Source organism: Uranotaenia lowii, chromosome 3 (assembly GCF_029784155.1).
Source record: "Uranotaenia lowii strain MFRU-FL chromosome 3, ASM2978415v1, whole genome shotgun sequence".
NCBI classification, from domain to species: Eukaryota; Metazoa; Arthropoda; class Insecta; order Diptera; family Culicidae; genus Uranotaenia; species Uranotaenia lowii.
Window position 1 is genome coordinate 347,957,391 of NC_073693.1, and position 23,906 is coordinate 347,981,296.

At 36.9% G+C, this 23,906-nt stretch overlaps 1 protein-coding gene and 1 long non-coding RNA gene across 5 annotated transcripts in view; one reads left to right on the forward strand and one right to left on the reverse strand.

Moving 5' to 3' along the window:
* Window positions 1–4,828: 4,828 nt before the first annotated feature.
* LOC129750920 (uncharacterized) lies at window positions 4,829–5,406 on the forward strand. Its single transcript, XR_008738526.1, has 3 exons — window positions 4,829–5,147; window positions 5,206–5,291; window positions 5,353–5,406. It is a non-coding gene; the product is annotated as an uncharacterized LOC129750920 (long non-coding RNA).
* A 1,187-nt stretch (window positions 5,407–6,593) lies between these two features.
* LOC129755470 (uncharacterized protein DDB_G0284459-like) overlaps window positions 6,594–23,906 on the reverse strand; it is a 131,037-nt gene continuing 113,724 nt past the window's right edge. For all 4 annotated transcript variants that reach the window (XM_055751983.1, XM_055751981.1, XM_055751985.1 and 1 more), the window contains 2 exons: window positions 7,408–9,273; window positions 6,594–7,344 (listed from right to left, as the gene is read on the reverse strand). In XM_055751983.1, coding sequence (XP_055607958.1) covers window positions 7,470–9,273 — 1,804 coding nt within the window. In that variant the 3' untranslated portion in view covers window positions 6,594–7,344; window positions 7,408–7,469. The remainder of the gene's footprint in view (window positions 7,345–7,407; window positions 9,274–23,906) is intronic.

A 23,906-nucleotide genomic window follows, 5' to 3' on the forward strand; every position in this document is an offset into this window, starting at 1 on the left:
ACTTTTCGACGAAACTTCAAATGGTAAATCGTTTAATGAGTCCTAAACGATCTAAAAGTGTGCTAATTAATTCTCATTTTCACTATTCATGAAGTGACGATTATTAATTCCATGAAGATAAAGAACGGGGTGTCTAGAACATTTGTTTTATGAAATTTATTCATTCATTTCAAAGGTTCATTCAAAGGCCACTGTCAAAAAAAGGCTTACCTTGAGCGTTACTCTAACTCTAAAGCGTGATACGGTCAAAATTTGGTCAAGGGAAAACGCGTGTAAATCGGTGAAATCATTTATTTAAAAAATCGAATTAAATTTCTTTTTCAAGTTTAATTAGAATAAAATTCAGGAAAAATATTCAGTTAGGCTTCCGCTTTTCCAAATCCGAATAGCCGGGCCTTACGCTTAACCCCTGCCATCAGATTTTGTACAGCCACCTTGCCCACCTTCTCCGTCGCAGAAAGCCAGTTTGCCTTGAACTGCTGCTCGTCCTTAACAGTTTTTTGGTCTTCTTTAGGTTCCGCTTGACAATAGCCCAGTATTTCTCAATTGGGCGGAGCTCTGGCGTGTTGGGAGGGTTCTTGTCTTTCGAACCACCTGTACGTTGTTGGCGGCGTACCACTCCATGGCCTTTTTACCGTAATGGCAAGATGCCAAATCCGGCCAAAACAGTACGGAACAACCGTGTTTCTTCAGGAAAGGCAGCAGACGTTTATTCAAACACTCTTCCACGTATTTCTTGGTTGACAGTCCCCTTCCTTTTGTCGTATAAAACTCCTCCTGTCCCGGAAGCTGCTTGTAGTCGGCTTTGACGTAGTTTTCTTCGTCCATTACCAGGCAGTCAAACTTCGTCAGCATCGTCGTGTACCGCCTCCGGGATTGCGCTTTGGCCGTCGTATTTTGTTTATCATCGCGATTTGGAGTCACATCCTTCTTGTAAGTCGATAGGCCGGCTTGTTTTTTGGCTCGATGCACGGTTGAAGACGATACACCCAGCTTATTTGGGGCATCTCGGAGAGAGAGATTAGGGTTTCGCTTGAAACTACCGGCAACTCTCTTTGTCGGCTCAGCGGCTTCCGGTTTTCGTTTTCCCCCTGATCCAGACTTCCTGACTGTCGACAAACGTTCGCCAAACACTTTAATTACATTTGTAACGGTTGATTTGGCAACATTTTAGCGATTTTGCCAGCTTTGCGTGCGAGTAAAAGCTGCTCTTCTTCCGTGGACGGCATTTTGACAACTGAAGAGTGAATTCCAAAATCAAAATAGGAGCAACATTCTACACACACACACCTTCAAAATGAGGGGTGTTCAGGTTTTTTAAATGCAAAATTGAAAAAATACGTCAAGTTGATATTGACCAAATTTTGACCGATGATTTTTTTTAATCAGGAATCCGCGTGGAAAAGAAGTTGTAGTTACGGTTCACTAAACCTGAAATTAGGATTATTAATCTTCAAGATTATAATGTACAGGGAGGAAGGGAGTTTTGAAAGAAATCTCACCATTTCTTACAAGGGGGAGAGAGAAAGTGGTCCTGAAATGCTTGAGTAATTAGTGAATCCCTAATCCTTTTCGAAGCTTTCTGGGCCACCAAGCACCAGTGTAAAATTTGAGATGATTTGGTTGATTCCTGAGTTAGCGCAACACGTTTCAATTTCGCATGGAAGAAGAAATTTTGGCACAGTAAAGCATCCAGAAAATTCAAATATTCTCGAAATGAAGCTGGTCTTTGGTTTTTGATTTTGACTATTCTTAAGCTTGATTTTTTGCTAACATGACAAGCAGCTAAAGAGTGTACACGATGAAATTACCACACTAAGAAATTGCTCTAACTTTTCACCCGATGGATAAAATTCAATGAAAATTTGGGTGGATTTAGTTCGTAGTGCATTGTTAACATTTTGCAAGTTTTAAAGTCCTGTGATCAAAACTCGCGGAAATGGAGTCGAAAGAACGGCTCGTGCCTGATAAAATCTTGCGCATTCATCACGAGAACAAGGATCTCTCGCATCGATCCATCGCTAAAACGTTGGGAATCGCAAATTCCATGGTATCGCGAGTGATTAAGCGGTTCGAGGAACGATGAACCAACGATCGGAAACCCACAAGTGAAGGAAAAAGTATTCCGTATAACATAAAAAATCACAACCGCGTACTTGGGGTTTTCAATCAAAACCCGAACGCCTCCTTTCGGGATGTGGCTGAGAAGCTGCACTTAAGCTGAAGTTTTGTCCAGAAGCCCAAAACTAAGGCTGGGCTTCGAACGTTCAAGGTACAAAAGGCCTCTTATCGCGACGAGAAACAGAACACGTCTGCCAAAACCCGTGCCTTCTGGCCGGATTTGCCTCATGCCATTACTCCAAGGACGTGCTGAAGGGGTATGCGAACAATAAGGTTAATTTCGTGCCGAAAATGTTCAACCCTACCAACACTCCGGAGATCCGCTCCATCGAGAAGTACTGGGTGATTATGAAGCAGCACCTTCTTAAACGACATAAGGTAGTGAAGACACTCGAGGAACTGAAGAAAGTATGGGTTTACATGCAAAAAACGGTTGAAAACTATGGAGTAAATATTTAAATAAATATGCAGAATCTTATGGCCAATCTCTGAAAACTTGATGGCAATCGGATGAAAACTCGAATTTTGCGAATCAATTTTGTGTGAGGCTATTTATTCGTGGACATCCTATAAGAATTGAATGGAAAAAGTTATAACCATTAACCAAAATAAAAAATTTGAATCCATTCAAAAGTATTTAAAATGGCAGACTTTGCTTGCCAGAGCTTTTAATAATTTCATGAAATGGTTTTTGCAAAGGTTATATAAATCAAAAACTTCTCTGGCTATGCAAAGCAGATTGTTGAGATTTTTTATTCTCATTCTAAGCTTACACAGCTTTTAAATAAGCAATCAAAAACACTGAAATAAAAAAAATATTTTTAGAATTACTAATATCAAGTTGATAACAACATTTCGGCTGGATTTCCTATGATCAGATATTATTTAATCGGATGTCAAACTACCGTCAAACGGGGCATCATGCAACAGCGGGGTTAGATGCAAAATTTGTATACCACAGCACTGATACAATTTGGCTTAATGGCGGATTGGCTTAATGATATCACCTACAAACTTTTTTTTTATTTTGTTCTTCGTCTTCGAAATTGAGTTTTAACCTAAATTTTTAATTCTATTCACGAAGACATCCTTACTTATATTAAAGTCATACAATTCAAAAACAACATTAAAAGCTCGAATACAAATACTGAGTGGATTGTTGTATCCATAGCTTGTCCTGTCAAATGGTAACACAAGCCCAACATGGTTTCGGAGATTACGGGAAGGGGTGTTAATATTGATATTTGATAGCAAAGCTGAGAAATCGATACAATTTGTAAGAAGGTCAAATATAAATATTCGCTGTAATTTAAAGCGTCTAACCGAAAGCATTTCTAAGCCAATTAACAAGCATCGTGAAGGATACGGCGACAGCTCAGCAGGATTAGTCCAAGGAAGCTGACGAAGGGCGAATCGGGTAAAGTATTTTTGGACTCGTTCTAGTTTGAGGGCATGTGTGACGTGATACGGTGCCCAAACTGGCGCTGCGTACTCAAGTACACTACGCACCAATGAGCAGTATAACGATTTGAGAGCATAAACGTCAGATAAATGCTGCGTTGCAGCGAATGAAGCCCAGGACAGAAAATGCTTTGGCTGCAGTTAGCGAAACATGTTTGGCAAATCTTAGTTTGCTATCAACTACCACACCTAAGTCACGAATAGAACTAACCCGCTCAAAGACAGTCGAATCAATCGCGTAGCTGAATTTGATAGTAGTCAGACACCTACTAATGAAACTACCTACTTTCCATTTCTTGATGTTAACGGCCATTCCGTTTTCATCACACCACGTCAGGAGCTGATCGATATCATTTTGCAAGGCAGTACAATCTGCGATGGAAGCTATTATTCGGAAAATTTTGAGATCGTCCGCGGAGAATAATTTCCCAGACTTTAATCGGTATGCGAGGTCGTTGATGTACAGGTTGAAAATTAGCAGACCGAGCACGCTCCCTTAAGGAACCCCTGAGGTGACGTTGAATAGCGCTGAGGCTGCTTTGCGGTCTGACAGGTACGAATTCAACCATTCTGTTGAATGTGTGCTATGTGGAATTAGATCGAACGTTTTTGAAAAATCTACATATCTGTCGACGAGATTCAACTGCAAGAATCAGCGTGTTAGTATAGTCCATTAGATTTGTCGTTGTTGAACGTCGCTCAACGAAGACATGTTGAAATTCGCTGAACAATGGTTTTCCAGCGTTGCTCAAAAACCGATGGACGAGCGTTTCAAATACTTTTCCGAAAACAGAAAGTATCGAAATTCCACGATAGTTCTCAACAAGTTGGATACTTCCTGCCTTGTGAATTGGTACCATCTTAGCAGTCTTCCATGCTGACGGGAACGTACCCTCAGCTAGCGAACGGTTGAAAATCAGTGTAATTGGTGCAGCCAGCGCTTCCGAACAACCTTTCACGAAAAATGGTGTTAGTCCATCAACTCCAGGACCTTTGGTAGTGTCTAAACTATTAAGTACTGTGAATACATCTACGGTTGAGAAACGAAAGTTCGGAACGGTCACGTCGTACGTTGGCACGAAGTGAAATCTTTCAGGATGTGATGAAGGAGAGGCGGTTCGGAGTACACTTTTGAAGAAGTCTGCAAACAGATTGGTTGCTTCCTCAGCTGTGCATGCTACACGTCCTGTTGAGCGTGTAACTGCGCGACTCGGCAGCCCTGTCGGAAAGTGAGACGGAGACCGGTGATTGGTGATGGGGAGTAGGATAAACAAAAATCAAAGAAACAAACTAAAATTTGGCTCGTCATTGCGTGCATAGTGCAGGAGTGATTTGTAAAATTATCTTATTAAGCTAAAATAGTACGGTTAGTGCTGAGTAGTACGGATTAACATTTACTGGAGGACGTTGTACATTTAAAAACCGTAAGTGAAAGACATTTGCTAAAATACTTATTACTAAAGTTGTATTTGAACTCACATAGGTAACAGCAACAGAATCTAACCTACAAAAACAGTTCCGATTGATACAGTTAGTTCGTGAAACAAGATAAAACCATTTGAATTGTAAGTAAATACCTTAACATGTTAAAACTAGCATAACTTACAATGATTTGTAAATCAGGGTTTCGAGCTGATAGCAAAAAAGCAGCGATTTAATTTCTTGATCCCGGTACACCGACGTTACTGTCCGATAAAAGAAAACTTAATGTAAGTTTGAAGAAATTGGTTATTCATAATCGCTTAACTAACAATAAAAAATATCTTTTAGCTTCAAGCTGCTATACAAGAAAGGCTGCTCTGAGGATTCGTTTTAATTATCCGAACACGTCCTTTATACTCCACGTTACCCGGGATGCTCGAATATGATTGTTTTACATCACGCATTTGTCAACATTGAAATTTCATTCATCCAAACATTTGTTTTTATGATTTCAGCTAGTGCATTTTTTTGTAGTATTTTTTACCCCTGAATGTTTGCAATATCCTTATGTTCAGAAAAAAAAATGTAAAAATTAGTTTCAACAGAACCAGAAATTACTGCCATTGATATTTTTATGCGTAATAACATTTATGGTAAACACAATTTATCAAAAATCATGCAATTATATACGTTTTCATTAGATTTTTCATTAAAATCAAATTTTGTTTCAAGCTACCCCTTTTTCTAAATATGTATAGTGAGAATCGCATGTTTTAAAAAAATAAAAATAACTGAAGAAACCAATGATTTTCCTGACTACGTCAGTTTGATGTCCCAGTAACCTTGAAACTTTTGATGCATATGGGGTATGATTATCTGTGGGCGTAAGTTTTTTAGAAGCCATTGAAGTTGAAAAGTGTTGCATGTTGCCCCAGTACCACTTTAGGATATTTTTTGTTCATTCATCCCCCAATGCGTATGGCACTTGTTCGGAACTACCCCATGTTCATAATTATCCCATAATTAGCCCTAATATCTGATTTGGACAAATCAAGAACATAAAGCTCCAATTTTTAGCAATGGGGCAGTTACGAACGCGTGTATCTCAAAAACCATCGATTTCTATGAAGAAAATTATGGAAATATTATGATTAATCAGGAACAAGTTTGAAAAAAAGATATCGTTTTTTGTTCTTAGTTTCTATATTTTGGGTGGCTGCATCCTACTACTTCAATTTATGCTAATTTTTGGCCCAATAATTCACTTTTGAAAGAGACTGAGGTCAATTTGGTGGATTCAGCTGTTACCTTTACCGAAATCAACCAAACTTGATTATTTTTGTGCCACTTAAAACGTTTGTACTGGAATGTCAGTTTTTGTTGTAAATAATATACACTTATGAAGTCGATTATTTATATTAACCATGACTTGATGTTTTTATGCCAAAAGAAGGATTAAAGAAATTACTTGGAATATAGAGGGAGCATTTTTGAGACCAAATGGCATTCTCAAGAAGTTATAGTTTTCAATCGGCTTTCTCATCTTTTTTCCTGTATTAAAACATTCATCTCTATTTATTCGTTTCACTTTTTATTTACTGACTCCACATTGTTGATATTGCATCACCCTAATTCGCCTAGCACAAAATGTACAAATAAATATGTGTCTCTCCTACAGATAAGTTACGTGTCTATGTACAGAAAGGTTTTTTCTTTTGTTGTAGTTGCTGTGAATTGTTCAACAGGATTACGCAACAAGTTTCTAGCACCATCAATTGGTGTGTTGTTCCTATCCACGGTTGTTTTATTTCTAACATTTGAGCAATTAATGATTCGTTTTTTTGCGTTTTTTTTTTCTTGTTTTTTTTTAACTAAACTTGTTCTGATTTCTAACAGATGGAAACGGCACACAAACTAACTTGATTTCTAACAGGACAAAATGCTTGATTCTTACATTTTACTAGGATATGTGTTCAATTAAAAAGTTTACAGTGATAGAGTTTCCCTAAACCCACCTTAAGATCATCAGATTCCTTTTTTTAACCTTGTTAAACCTGGTAAAGAATAAAATTTGGATTTATTTTTACCATTTTTTGAATTCGTGATAGGTCTGGACGACGAAAAAAGTTATGTAGAGTTTGTTTTACATGATTGAAAATTTAGAATCTTTTAAAGATATAATTTAAAACAAATGATTCCTCTCAACAGAGTTTGGATTACTGCTAAAGGATCTTCTTCAAACTAGGACCGCCTACTTTATAGTTGTCACTTGTCATTTAAAATATTCCTCACACACCAACTCGATTTTTTCAATGAACCTTCCACCTTTCCCCGATTACACTGAAAAAAACATAACATGATTTAGGGTTATTTTAACATGAAAAAATTTTCACGAATATTTACCTCTTCAAATGTTTCTACACTCCAACGACTTTTCAAAGTGTGTCTCCAATGTTTCAAACGGCTTACGGCACATTCACGGGCAAAAACCGGCTTGGATCGCCGGCCTGCGGCCGGAAGTTGATAACCACTTTGTTCGGATCTTCACCGACCTCCAGGAACGAGTTCCAATCGGCCAGGAAGTAGAACCCATTTCTCCGAGGCTGCGGCAACGGTTCCTGGGCGACCGGATCAACCGATCCTCCACCGAAAGATTCCTCCAGAGCCGTGAAGCGGGCCGCCGAATCGTCATCGGTACTGCTGCCACTACTGCTGCTACTGCTACTGGAGGTTTCTGTTGTACTTGAAGACGGAGTTGTTGTTGTGGGATCGGCGTCTGAAGCCACGTCTACGATGTCCACCGATCGAGGTTGATCATTTTTCGTGTCGGAGGAGTTTGTTGGAGTCTCGTTTATGTCCAGCGAGATTCTTATGGGTGAGTCCTCTTTTTTGGCGTCTCCACTGGGTTCCTGTCGCTTTTTAATCTCGTTGATTCGAGTAACTTCCAAATTTTCAAGCGGGTTAGGTCCTTGAGATAGCAGTGACTCACTGAGGTTGAAGTTTCGTAGATCTAGAGCTTCCAATTTATCTTCGGTTAGATTTGTGTTCAGTTTCTCCAACTCCCTGATGGTTTCCCAAAGCTGTTCCAGCTTTCGGTAGTCCTCGTTGTCCTCTTTTTTCTTCGGATTGCCAGAGCTCTTGGGCTTCTCGTCGATGCCGTTGGAATCTTTCTTGGAATCACTAAACTTTCTTCCATTGCGTTCTTTCTTCATCATCGGAATACCTAAAGTATCCAGGATGGGCATCATTTGAGGAATGACCAAATCTTTGTCGATCATCGGCATTCCGTCCATGTCTTCGACGCTTTGAACACTTGACTCCGAATTCTTCATCGATTTCTTATCTCTACCCGTTACGTCCAACAAGCCAAACGACTTCAGCAGCTCACTCAAATCCCCACTCAATTTCGGAACCGTATCACTCGGAAGAGGTTTAAAGGCCACAAAATCATCCGGCTTGATATCCGGTTTGGCCATCGTCGGAACGTCCGGTTCTTTTTCATCAACAACTAACTGAGACTGCTGAGTCTGATCCAAATTCTCCGGCAACTCCAAGGGAGGAAGAGGAGAAATTCCCAAGGAATCTTCGTTCTCACCCAACAAACCGAAAGACCTCAGCAACGACCTCAATTCCTCGCTAACCTTCGGATCACCCTGACCTGGATCCTCGCTCGGCTTTCGCTCCGTAGTCGTCGTGGTCAAGGTGGTCGTCTCAACCGGGAGCGGCTTAAAGGTAGGAATGTCCCCAACGAAACCCAGCGAAGACAGTATCTCATTGACCGCCTCATTGACTCCTGGAGAACTGCCCGAAGAAGTCGAGGCCATCGTCGTCGTCGGCACCGGATCAGTAAACGGAACCGGATCTTCCGTCGCTTCCGTGGATTCTTCTAACAAACCTGACGAAGGCTTGGTTTCCTCCCTTATCGCATTCGGCAGTGCTGGATGAAACGTTGTGGCCTTCGGGGTCGTAAACCTTATGGTGGTTATCGGAACGGAACTCGTTGGATTCGGTCGGAACAATGGAGCGGGTCGCATTGTTGTCACCGGTGGAAGTTCGGTGGTAGTCGTGGCTTCACCACCCGGAACGACTCGGGTCACCGGTGGAAGCGTGTAGATGCTCTGGAGGTTCTCCTGGGCCAGGTTGTTGGTGTGATACGGGAGCACCAGCATCAGGGCGCGCATGTGCTGGGCACGGGCGTGGTCACCTTCACGAAGGGATTTGGCCAGTTCTTCGCGTGTTACGTTTTCGAACAGCTCCTCGATTTCTCCCCTGGAATGATAGGTTTTGAAAGAAGAGAAATTGGTTAATACATTATTGACATATGTGTGTATATGGTTATTAAAAACAACATTAAATAGCCGATTTCACTAACTTTACACTGTTCCCGAGGACACATCACTGTGCTCCAACATTTTCTAGAGCTCGATTGCAAAATCATCAAGCGATTCTCCGTCTAACTGTGAAAACGTTATTATTCACTACGAATATTCAAATTTATTCACAATCTCTTCATACCTTTTGAAAACTCTTTTATTCTGGCTTAAAACTGCCAATCAGTCGGTCTGCCGTTTCCTGGCCAACACTTGTCCAACGGTTTTTAGCTTTTTTTCAGAAAGGTATAGTTATTGGTCGATTTGGGGAATCATGGGTCTTACCTTCATAGGAACCCATCTAATCAGCTCGACAAGTTCTGACGATGTATGTGTATTTGTGTGTATTAGTGTAAATTTTTGTACCTTTGGTCTCGTCATTTTTGCGAAACTGGACTGCGCAATTAAAATGAAGTTTATCTCTAAAAAATGATTTTTTTTCCTCTATAATCTAAAGGAAAAAAACAAAGTTATTTGAAAAAAAATCACAGTAAATATCATGAAATGATCGCTTGCTAGGAAAATCCAGCAATCACTAATCAAGATGATCAAAAACAGGACGTCAAATTTTACATGGCGTCAATGACACGATAGAAGTGCCTATCTGCTAACAAAAACTAAAAAAAATGAAAAAAAAAAACAAATATGATAAAAACGTCAAAAATTCCAAAAAAGATAAAAATGAAAAAAATGATAAAAATGAAAAAAATGACAAAAATTTTAAAATGACACCAAAAACAAAATGACAAAAGTTATATAAATTACAAAAATTACAAAAATTATAAAATGACAAAAATAAAAGAAATTCCAAAAACGACAAGACAAAAGTCACAAAAATCACAAAAATTACAAAATAAAAAAAGAATGACAAAAATTACAAAACTTACAAATTAAAAAAAATTGAAAAATATATTGACAAAATTTATAGAATATATTTAAAAAATTTATGAAACTGACAAAATTGTCCAAATTGAACATCTTGACCGAATCAACAAAATTAACAAAATTGAAAATAATAATCGAGAAACTTGACAATATTAAATATATTAACAAAATTGACAAAATTGACAAAATTGACAAAATTGACAAAATTGACAAAATTGACAAAATTGACAAAGTTGACAAAATTGACAAAATTGACAAAATTGACAAAATTGACAAAATTGACAAAATTGACAAAATTGACAAAATTGACAAAATTGACAAAATTGACAAAATTGACAAAATTGACAAAATTGACAAAATTGACAAAATTGACAAAATTGACAAAATTGACAAAATTGACAAAATTGACAAAATTGACAAAATTGACAAAATTGACAAAATTGACAAAATTGACAAAATTGACAAAATTGACAAAATTGACAAAATTGACAAAATTGACAAAATTGACAAAATTGACAAAATTGACAAAATTGACAAAATTGACAAAATTGACAAAATTGACAAAATTGACAAAATTGACAAAATTGACAAAATTGACAAAATTGACAAAATTGACAAAATTGACAAAATTGACAAAATTGACAAAATTGACAAAATTGACAAAATTGACAAAATTGACAAAATTGACAAAATTGACAAAATTGACAAAATTGACAAAATTGACAAAATTGACAAAATTGACAAAATTGACAAAATTGACAAAATTGACAAAATTGACAAAATTGACAAAATTGACAAAATTGACAAAATTGACAAAATTGACAAAATTGACAAAATTGACAAAATTGACAAAATTGACAAAATTGACAAAATTGACAAAATTGACAAAATTGACAAAATTGACAAAATTGACAAAATTGACAAAATTGACAAAATTGACAAAATTGACAAAATTGACAAAATTGACAAAATTGACAAAATTGACAAAATTGACAAAATTGACAAAATTGACAAAATTGACAAAATTGACAAAATTGACAAAATTGACAAAATTGACAAAATTGACAAAATTGACAAAATTGACAAAATTGACAAAATTGACAAAATTGACAAAATTGACAAAATTGACAAAATTGACAAAATTGACAAAATTGACAAAATTGACAAAATTGACAAAATTGACAAAATTGACAAAATTGACAAAATTGACAAAATTGACAAAATTGACAAAATTGACAAAATTGACGAAATTGACACAATTGACAAAATTGACAAAATTGACAAAATTGACAAAATTGACAAAATTGACAAAATTGACAAAATTGACAAAATTGACAAAATTGACAAAATTGACAAAATTGACAAAATTGACAAAATTGACAAAATTGACAAAATTGACAAAATTGACAAAATTGACAAAATTGACAAAATTGACAAAATTGACAAAATTGACAAAATTGACAAAATTGACAAAATTGACAAAATTGACAAAATTGACAAAATTGACAAAATTGACAAAATTGACAAAATTGACAAAATTGACAAAATTGACAAAATTGACAAAATTGACAAAATTGACAAAATTGACAAAATTGACAAAATTGACAAAATTGACAAAATTGACAAAATTGACAAAATTGACAAAATTGACAAAATTGACAAAATTGACAAAATTGACAAAATTGACAAAATTGACAAAATTGACAAAATTGACAAAATTGACAAAATTGACAAAATTGACAAAATTGACAAAATTGACAAAATTGACAAAATTGACAAAATTGACAAAATTGACAAAATTGACAAAATTGACAAAATTGACAAAATTGACAAAATTGACAAAATTGACAAAATTGACAAAATTGACAAAATTGACAAAATTGACAAAATTGACAAAATTGACAAAATTGACAAAATTGACAAAATTGACAAAATTGACAAAATTGACAAAATTGACAAAATTGACAAAATTGACAAAATTGACAAAATTGACAAAATTGACAAAATTGACAAAATTGACAAAATTGACGAAATTGACACAATTGACAAAATTGACAAAATTGACAAAATTGACAAAATTGACAAAATTGACAAAATTGACAAAATTGACAAAATTGACAAAATTGACAAAATTGACAAAATTGACAAAATTGACAAAATTGACAAAATTGACAAAATTGACAAAATTGACAAAATTGACAAAATTGACAAAATTGACAAAATTGACAAAATTGACAAAATTGACAAAATTGACAAAATTGACAAAATTGACAAAATTGACAAAATTGACAAAATTGACAAAATTGACAAAATTGACAAAATTGACAAAATTGACAAAATTGACAAAATTGACAAAATTGACAAAATTGACAAAATTGACAAAATTGACAAAATTGACAAAATTGACAAAATTGACAAAATTGACAAAATTGACAAAATTGACAAAATTGACAAAATTGACAAAATTGACAAAATTGACAAAATTGACAAAATTGACAAAATTGACAAAATTGACAAAATTGACAAAATTGACAAAATTGACAAAATTTACAAAATTAACAAAATTAACAAAATTAACAAAATTGACAAAATTGACAAAATTGACAAAATTGACAAAATTGACAAAATTGACCAAATTGACAAAATTGACAAAATTGACAAAATTGGGGATTTTTTTTTATTATCTGACGGGTTTGCGCCGGGGTTCTTCAGATTTTCCCCAAAATTGAAAATTTGGTTCATTTTTGCGACTTAAAAACACATGTATTTTTTCAGATTTCTAACATTTTAATTTTTTGAGTTAGCTTCGGTTAGATTTTTTTGCCAATAAAAAATAACCATTTTTCAAAGTCACATAACTCTGTTATTTTTCAACGGAAATTATAAAATAGCACATCAAAATGTATTGAAATTTTATCAGCTTTCCAAATAAAATAGTTGAAAAAAGATAAATAAAAACCTTCAACATGAAAAGTTGTAAATAAACTTTAAATGGCGTCTAAAAGTACCGTCTGCACCACCGAATATTTTGCAAAAAATACCATTGAATAGCTCAATTTATGATGCAACTTTCATCTGAAGACACCAAAGTGGGCCATCAACTTCTTGAAGAGCTATGAAAGAAATAATGACGATAAATCTCTTTTTTTGCGACGAAAACAAACAATGGTCGAACAACTGTACTCACAAATGGAGATAGCGCACACTTCAAACAACATGGAAATAAAAGAACTTATCAAAGCAGGTAAAAAACACTATTTTTTGTGCTTTGTAGACTGCCCCTACTCGCATAACAGTCCCATATGAATTTTCGTCATTTTAGGTAAACATAGGGATTCAAAATAAAACACTAAAAAAGAGGTTTTGTTCCACAAATTTCGAAAAAAATATAAATTTGTAGCTGCCCTATATGAAATATACCCGAATAACAGTTCCATATGTGAAATATCACGGATTTGGTTACTTTTCAATGCTCCTTCCGGCGAAATAGTCTTTGATTTATTGCTTTGAATCATTTAAAAAAAAATTTACTCACTTGATGTCGAATGATGCCCACGAGTTTTCGAAGGCAAGTCTGACTTCCTTAGGAATGTTTTCCTGAGCGAAAAACTATCAGGTGCAATCAAAAATCGTAAAAGGATTAAACTTACAATGTGGAATTTACGATATTTTTCCAAAAGTATGTTTCTTTTTTGAAAATTGCATTTAGAAGTTCAAAAATGATCAAATTTAAGTCTTAGAAAGTAGCTTGGTGAGAAAAAAATATTCTGTATGGGAACGTTATGCGAGAATTTTTGAAAAAGGTTTTCAAATATGGTCGATTAACAGTCCCATAATGAATAAAAATAGTGCTCTCGACCTTACCAATAACCCAGTTTTTAAAATTTTAGGTCTTACGTTTTATTATGACAACCTAGAAACGTCTTTCGTTTATGCTGAAAGTGGTGATCACAATTTAAGAATGTATTCCAAAACAGGAAAAGCTGATTTTTTCGCTTGCTTGTTTTTGCACATGGGACTGTTATGAAAGTAGGGGCGGTAGAGTGTTGCAGCTAAACTGACTTCATATTACAGTAATACCTCGATATAAAGCATTCTCTTTGTAAAGCAACGTCGATATAACTTTTGTACTTTTGAAAATCCAGCCTAGAGCAGGTATCCGCCTTCTTGAACTAAGCGGAGAAAAATTTTCCAGTAATATAGCAATTATAGACGAATATATCTCCAAATTGACAAAAGAAGTCCAAGATAAAAATCTATCTCCAGCTCAAATCTGGAATGCTGAGGAAAGTGGATTGTTTTTTAAGAGCACACCAACGCAAACATTAGTTGAGCAGGATGCCAGATCAGCACCTGGTCGGAAAGTAAGTAAGGAGAGGATTACTTTCATTCCATGTAACAATATGGACGGTAGTTTCAAACTTCCATTGATGACGAAAGGGAAATCCGCGAAACCACGAGCGTTGAAAAACATTAAAGAGCTGCCAGTATACTACAGGTCCTCCAAGAACGCCTGGACGGCCAGAACTTCCGTAATTTCCCATATTTGATTTAAAATGGACGGTGGAACACTGAAGATTCGTTTGTGAGCGATCGAGGTAGCAAAACACTGACGACGAATTATGTTCGTTCTAGTATGATAAACCTCAAAACTGGGCGAATGGAGAAAACGAATACGGTAAAAGTATCATATTTTCAATGACATATTACCTACAATGGGAATGATGCTTTTTACAGCCTGGGCTGGCCACACTGAGCTCTTCGATTATTTCCACATTTGTGCCACACTCTTTGTTTTTGATCAATGGGAAAGGATTTTGGTGACCAGTGCTTAGCTCCCGATATAAAAACTATGTAAAGCACGTCTATATTTCATTTTTTAATCACATTTTTGTGATCCCGAACACAGGGACTGAACCTTCTACTATTGGCATTGATTATGCTTCACAATGATCTTTGATCGAAAAGATAATAAATTATATAGCATATGACCAGGTTGAAAAACCAACATTTCCATTATTTGTTATATCACATTAACAATACGATACTAAGAATTTTAGTTAAAATTTAAAGTCAGTTATGCTGCAAACACTCTACAAAGCACGAAAATGTAGTGTTTTTTACCTGCTTTGGTAAGTTCTTTTGTTTCCATGTTGTTAGAAGTGCGCGCTCCCTCCATATGTGAGTGCAGTTGTTCGACCATTGTTTGTTTTCGTCGCAAAAAAAGAGATTTATCGTCATTATTTCTTTCATAGCTCTTCAAGAAGTTGATGGCCCACTTTGGTGTCTTCAGATGAAAGTTGCATCATAAATTGAGCTATTCAATGGTATTTTTTGCAAAATATTCGGTGGTGCAGACGGTACTTTTAGACGCCATTTAAAGTTTATTTACAACTTTTCATGTTGAAGGTTTTTATTTATCTTTTTTCAACTATTTTATTTGGAAAGCTGATAAAATTTCAATACATTTTGATGTGCTATTTTATAATTTCCGTTGAAAAATAACAGAGTTATGTGGCTTTGAAAAATGGTTATTTTTTATTGACAAAAAAATCTAACCGAAGCTAACTCAAAAAATAAAAATGTTAGAAATCTAAAAAAATACATGTGTTTTTAAGTCGCAAAAATGAACCAAATTTTCAATTTTGGGGAAAATCTGAAGACCCCCGGCGCAAATTGTCAGATAATAAAAAAAATCCCCAATTGACACAATTGACAAAATTGACAAAATTGACAAAATTGACAAAATTGACAAAATTGACAAAATTAACAAAATTGACAAAATTGACAAAATTTACAAAATTTACAAAATTTACAAAATTTACAAAATTTACAAAATTTACAAAATTTACAAAATTTACAAAATTTACAAAATTGACAAAATTGACAAAATTGACAAAATTGACAAAATTGACAAAATTGACAAAATTGACAAAATTGACAAAATTGACAAAATTGACAAAATTGACAAAATTGACAAAATTGACAAAATTGATGAAATTGACAAAATTGACAAAATTGACAAAATTGACAAAATTGACAAAATTGACAAAATTTACAAAATTGACAAAATTGACAAAATTGACAAAATTGACAAAATTGACAAAATTGACATAATTGACAAAATTGACAGGATTGACAAAATTGACAAAATTGACAAAATTGACAAAATTGACAAAATTGACATAATTGACATAATTGACAAAATTTTCAAAATTGACAAAATTGACAAAATTGACAAAATTGACAAAATTGACAAAATTGACAAAATTGACAAAATTGACGAAATTGACAAAATTGACAAAATTGACAAAATTGACAAAATTGACAAAATTGACAAAATTTACAAAATTGACAAAATTGACAAAATTGACAAAATTGACAAAATTGACAAAATTGACAAAATTGACAAAATTGACATAATTGACAAAATTGACAGGATTGACAAAATTGACAAAATTGACAAAATTGACATAATTGACATAATTGACAAAATTTTCAAAATTGACAAAATTGACATAATTGACAAAATTGACAAAATTGACAAAATTGACAAAATTGACAAAATTGACAAAATTGACAAAATTGACAAAATTGACAAAATTGACAAAATTGACAAAATTGTCAAAATTGTCAAAATTGACAAAATTGACAAAATTTGCCAAATTGACAAAATTTGCAAAATTGACAAAATTGACAAAAATGACAAAAATGAGAAAAATGACAAAAATGACAAAAATGACAAAAATGACAAAAATGACAAAAATGACAAAAATGACAAAAATGACAAAAATGACAAAAATGACAAAAATGACAAAAATGACAAAAATGACAAAAATGACAAAAATGACAAAAATGACAAAAATGACAAAAATGACAAAAATGACAAAAAATGACAAAAATGACAAAAATGACAAAAATGACAAAAATGACAAAAATGACAAAAATGACAAAAATGACAAAAAAGACAAAAATGACAAAAATCACAAAAATTACAAAAATTACCAAAATTACAAAAATGATAAGAATGACAGGAATGGCGAAAATAAAAAAAATTCAAAAATCACTAAAGTGAATAAATATATCAAACTTACAGAAATTAGTATAGAGCTAGTTGTCCTACTTTGTACCCGGTGGTTTTCGTAAATAGGCGAAAGTCGAGAGAAACAGGGAGGAGATTGATTCCATGATTCGTTGGCAACGGACGTGTTTTATTTTCACTCCGACATCAGCGCGTAGAAAAACTTGGTCTTATAGATTCTTGAGTGTTTTTTCAAAACAAGAAATCTTAAAAATGTTATGCAGTGCAATAAGCAGACGTACCCCACATGCTTGATTGTCACCATAAGAGTGTAAAGTTTAAACACGCATTTTTTTTCATCGGAAGGGTTAATTAGATAAACGAGATCTGAACTTCAACCCTCTAATGGTAACAACCAAGCATGTTGACACTAAGTCACGTATGCTTATGAGTGAGGCTGTAACTGAACCTCTTTTTGATGATAAATTGGGAAATTAGACTTCACGAAAACATGTACTTTGGTACATCTCCCGTGTACTACGTATTTGCCCATTTTGGCTTCTTTTTCTTAATACCATTAGTCGCCGGTGCTATTTTTAACACGTCTCGAAACTACTTTATTGGGCTAGCTACAATTATGGTATTGAAGTAGAATGTATTCTGAATATGTAAATTTCTACATCTGTGTGTGTGTTATGTTTCAATTTAACAACTTCCACGAAAGTTGTTGTCCTTCTCAAATCAGTTTTCTATGCAAACACACTTCACTATGTGTAAACAACAAGTACAACACACCCCACAACAGTTTGAAAACTCGCACTCAAGTTCAAGGAATTCAAGCTATCGAATTCTCTCTTAGTAAAAAGATTTGAAGCTCGCTACAAGCCTAGAACCTCGATCTTCGTAGTGCCGTCTAAGCACTCTACCCCGAAGCCATGTCTACTCGCTCCTTGATCCGCAGCTAAACCTCAATGTGGTGAAAGAAATTTCGTCATAGGTGCATCTGGCCTCAATGGAAAAAAATACCTACAGATCAATTAAATATCGGTCAACATCATTCGCATCATGTCAATTTCGGCACATGAGATGACTCATTTGGATTATTTTTTTTTTCTGCGGTTACATTTTTTTATAATGAAGCGAAGGATCGGAACGGGTTTTGTGTGTGACGGGAAGGCCTATTTTGGAATTGATAAACGTTTCGTTTTTTTTCTTTGGTTGTTGGTCATCTTCTCTTCACCTAAGAGTCTAAGAGGCTAAGACAATTGGTGAAGCTAGAGTGGTGGGTTGCGGGGCGACGATCTTCTATGTTGCGCGATGATATTTATGCGTTTTGGTAACTCACGTTGACGTTCGGTTCAGTCGGTGTTTTGCGTTTCACTTTTATCGGCTGCTAGCGATAGATGGATTTAAATTACGAACAACATCCGGTCTGAAGTTCAGTTCGGTGTTTATTTTTAGAAATGCTTTTTCCTCTGCACACACGGGATTTTTCCAATTTCTAGCGAGCGCAGTGTTGTTCTCATACACAAAAATGGAATTTGGCTATGCAAGTGAGAGGTGCCAGCGAACTTATGATGATTTTACAACTTGATTGTCGTGAGCCTGGTTAGCGGAAGGCTTGTTCCAGTGCGAGCGGGATCAGAACAGAATACATGCTAGAATAAGTTTGGCCGCTTCGAAATTCAGAGCACTTTTATCTATCGATTCTGTAAAACAAATTTCCTCTTGAACGGCAAATAAACTAGTTAAGCGGAAAATATAACCGACCTCAATGATGGTGTAATTTATAGGCGGGGAACCAGAGTGACCACACAAAATTGTGGCCAGCATTGTGAATACCACTCCCGATCAGAAGAGAAAAACTAAATTATATCTAAATGAGATATTTTGATATTCAATTTTTTCCTATCTGGACGAGTTATAATTTAGTAGGTACTCGTAGGATGTTAAAATATTTCATATTATATCAAAATGTCTTTGCAACCATAACTAAATCATATAAACCGTTGTTATGATGATGATGATGATGATGATGATGATGGTCCCACCTCATTCCCCTACACAGGTTTGAGCTGGTCGAGTTTAACTTTAAGATAATTTAGGTATTGTTGTTCCAGAATCAGTATGCAAATAAGACGGACTGATTTCTGTTTTATGCTTGCAATGCACATTTAGTACAAAAAATTAATGACAATCTATCTCTACCTATTAATTAATCAATTAATTAATTAATTAATTAATTTAGCCGCCGGCCGTGGCCTAGAGGATAGCGTTCCAGTCTTCTAAGCCAGAGTCCATGAGATCGAATCCCGATCACGGCACACATAGTACTCTTTCTATGGACTGGTGGTTTTAGCATTTGTAAGATGCTAGCCATAATATCCTTGAAAGATGTACGCCTTAGAGTTAAGTAAATTAGATCTCTTCAAAGAAACATGAAGTTTCACTGAGATCCTATATGTGTGTGTTCGTAATTAATTAATTAATGACTCCTATCTCTACCTCCCCGCGGTGCCGACTGGGATGCTAGTAACCTAAGCGGAGATCGGGTACCCAACCCCGGTGGATGCTTTGATCGCATGCAGACTGAGAAGGTGGCCGCACGCGTCTGTTCCCCAGGTCAGGGGCGGCTCAAACAGCGTCTGTCTTGCAGCGAACGGCTGAATTTATGAAATGCGGCTCCCGCCAGCTAAGTCCAAGATGGCAGCCCCATCGCGGGATAGGGACTTTAGGCTAACAACCTACTGCTCCCGATTCATAAAATTGTTACGGAATCCGAAAGAAATTACCGACCTGGAACTTTGGCGACGACTTTTAGCATGAAAACACGGACACGAATTGGAACTTGGAATGTTTTAACCCTTGCCCAACAAGGCAAGCTGGCTCAACTTGCTAGAGAAGCTAGCCGCCTCAAGCTTGAAATTCTGGGACTGAGCGAAGTCCGTTGGCCTAACACTGGAGAACACAAGACACAGTCCGGGCAAGTACTGCTTTACTCTGGCATAGGAGGAGAACATGCTACTCGGGAACGAGGAGTTGGTTTCCTGTTAAGCCCGCAGGCCTACGCGGCCCTCATTAGATGGGAACCGATAGGCGCAGCGGTTCCTATTTCGCAGCTCACCCGAAGAAACGCCCCAGATCTACGTAATGGATGTTGCCACATTTGGAGCCTCTTGCTCTCCGTGTATCGCCCAATACATCAAAAACAGAAACGCCCAAGAACATGCTGCACAATTCCCTCAGGCTGTTGATGCTATTGTGAACGGGCACTATGTCGACGACTACCTGGCGAGTGTGGACACAAGCTACGAAGCGGTACAACAGATCCTGGAAGTCAGACACGTACATTCACTGGGAGGCTTTGAAATACGAAACTTTCTTTCGAACTCTTCAGAAGTGCTGAAGAGAATAGGAGTCACTTGCCTGGATAGTGATAAGCATCTCAATTTGGAACCAGGTTTGGAGTATCCGGAAAAAGCTGAAAGAGTTTTGGGAATGATGTGGAAGCCCCGTCCAGATCTGTTCACTTTTAGCGCAAATATGCAGCCAGCTATCGAGCGGATCCTGAACAGTGAACGCACACCAACCAAACGAGAAGTGCTCCGTACGGTTATTATCATTTTTGATCCACTCGGCTTAATAGCACACTACGTAGTGCACGGTAAAGTGTTAATGCAAGAGGTGTGGAAATACGGCTCGGGTTGGGATGATATCCTACCCGAAGATTTGCGAGCTGATTGGCACCGCTGGAGTCGACTGTTAGCTCAGTTAAATCAAGTTACTGTTCCTCGTTATTTTTTCCCTGGAATTCCTAGTTCTAATCTCAGCGGTCTTCAACTACATGTGTTCGTTGACGCAAGCGAATCTGCCTTTGCCTGCGTAGCCTATTTACGCATGGTGTACCGTGAAAATGCACACTGTGCCTTGCTTTCTGCGAAGATCAAGGTAGCACCCTTGAAGCCAATATCGATGCCCAGGTCTGAATTGCAAGCTGCTTTGATGGGGGCTCGTTTGGTAGAGACACTGTCGGAAATATTAGAACTCTCTATTGAACGAAAATATCTGTGGACGGACTCTCTTACGGTTCTCTCATGGCTGCGGTCAGACAGTCGACGTTACCATCAGTTTGTCACTTACCGTATCGGAGAAATTTTATCAAAAACATCGATTTCTGAATGGCACTATGTGCCCTCTAAACTGAACGTGGCTGACGATGCTACTAAATGGGGAAATGGACCTAGTCTGGATTCGTCTAGTCGTTGGTTTACTGGACCTGATTTCCTTAAAAAGTCAGAAGAATTTTGGCCTGCAGCTCGAAAAATTGGATCCTTACCTGAAGAAGAACTCAGGTCCGCATTCCTGCATCATCATGAATATCAGCCGACCCTCATCGACGTAACACGATTCCCTCGCTGGACCAAATTATTACGAGCTACAACGTATTTCCTTCGAGCGGTTAAAAAGTTTAGGAAAGAATTTGTTTCCGGCCCACTAAGTTCAGTCGAGCTTTCAGAAGCCGAGACATTTCTTTGGAGACAAACTCAAATCGAAGTCTATCCGGACGAGTACTATCTGTTGGCAAGTAACTTGAATCGAACAGAATGCGAAACAGTTCCTAAATCTAGTTCGCTTTATCACCTATCCCCCTTCATGGATAGTGCGGGAATTATTAGGATGGACAGTCGATTAGGAGCAGCTCCGAACACTTCATTCGAAACAAAGTACCCAATCATTTTACCAAAAAACCATCCCCTCACTGAGCTGTTGATTCTAAAATACCATCATCAACTCTTGCATCAAAATAATGAAACGGTTTGTAATGAAATCCATCAAAGGTTTCGCATCCCAAACCTGCGTGTAGTAGTTAGAAGAGTTGCAAAAAATTGTATGCTTTGTAGGATCCGCAAGGCCCGCCCACAACCGCCTAGAATGGCTCCTTTACCAGCAGTACGCTTGACTCCCCACATCAAATCGGTCTCCCACACAGGAGTTGACTATTTTGGACCGCTTATGGTCAAGCAGGGACGAAGCCTAGTAAAACGATGGGTGTGTCTCTTCACGTGTTTAACGATCCGAGCCGTGTACGTTGAAATTGTCTATAGCCACTCCACAAGTTCTTGCATACTAGCGATACGAAGGTTCATAGCACGCCGTGGCTCACCTGCTTCCTTCCATTCCGACAACGGAACTAACTTTCGGGGTGCCTGTAACGTCCTGCGGGAAACAATCCAAAACATCAACGAAGAATGCGCAGCAACCTTCACGAACACCGACACCCAATGGCATTTTAATCCACCGCTCTCTCCTCACATGGGAGGTGTGTGGGAGCGGATGGTCCGGTCTATAAAGACAGCAATGGAAGCGATAGGTAATCATCCGCAACACCCGAATGACGAAGTCTTAGAAACAGTTGCACTGGAGGCAGAGGCAATCGTTAATTCTCGTCCCTTGACTTATGTTCCACTAGACCACACTGATGCGGAAGCCCTGACACCCAACCACTTTCTATTATATGGGGAAAAAGGCATCACCCAGCCTTCCAGCATCATCGAATCTAATCCACGTGTGCTACGCGACAGTTGGCGCTTGACACGGACATTAACCGATCTATTCTGGACCAGATGGATCAAAGAATACTTGCCAACGATAGCGCGCAGAACAAAATGGTTTGAAACAGTTAAACCACTGGAAGCCGGAGATTTGGTAATCTTGGTCAACAAAAGCAATCGCAATGGATAGGAACGTGGACGTATTTTGGAGGTCTTCAAGGGTACCGATGGCCAAGTACGGCAGGCGTTAGTGCGTACAAACAACGGAATCGTTCGACGCCCAGCAACCGTTTTAGCTTTGCTCGACATTCAGACATCAACTGCCGAAAAAGACCGGATTTCTCCGAGACTACACGGAGGGGGGGATGTTGACGAGCCCACTGTGCCAACGTCTGCTGAGAAGTGAGTCCCGGCGACATCTGTGATCTTATCACTCACGGAGAAGAGCAGAATGATAACAAGTGATAAACGTCAATTGGAGATAAGGCTAAATAAAACGTGCTCGCCCTCCGTTGATAGAAGTGATCCATCCGATTAATTATTTACCAATTATTCTACGCCTATGTTACACAGTTCCTCAGTGAGAGTTATCATCAGTAGGAAACCCTTATATTGTATCCTCATCTTCTCGGTAAGAACACAGACTTATCTTTATATACAACAGTAGTTTCATATTTACAATGTAGACAGGAACTGGAAAATCAGCAAAGTATTTTGAAGTCAGTGTTTGGAAATCCGTATAATCACCTATATACACTTGAATTGTAAGCTCCCTTTTCGATATTCATTCATTCCTACCTATTTAATAAAAACGAAATTAATTGCAGTTTGAAGCATCTGCTATCAGAAAACAGTGTTTTCCTCCAACGGTATCGACAACAGAAAGAATTAACATAGCCTGATTCAGAACACGGGTTAGAAACCTTACAATGGTCCAGTGTTATGCGCCAACTGACGTTGCCGACTTGCGGGAGAAAGAGCAGTTTTACAGTCAACTGAACAGCGTGGTAGAGAGAATTCCGAAGGGTGACATTCAAATCTATTTGGGCAACTTCAACGCAAAGCGATGAGATG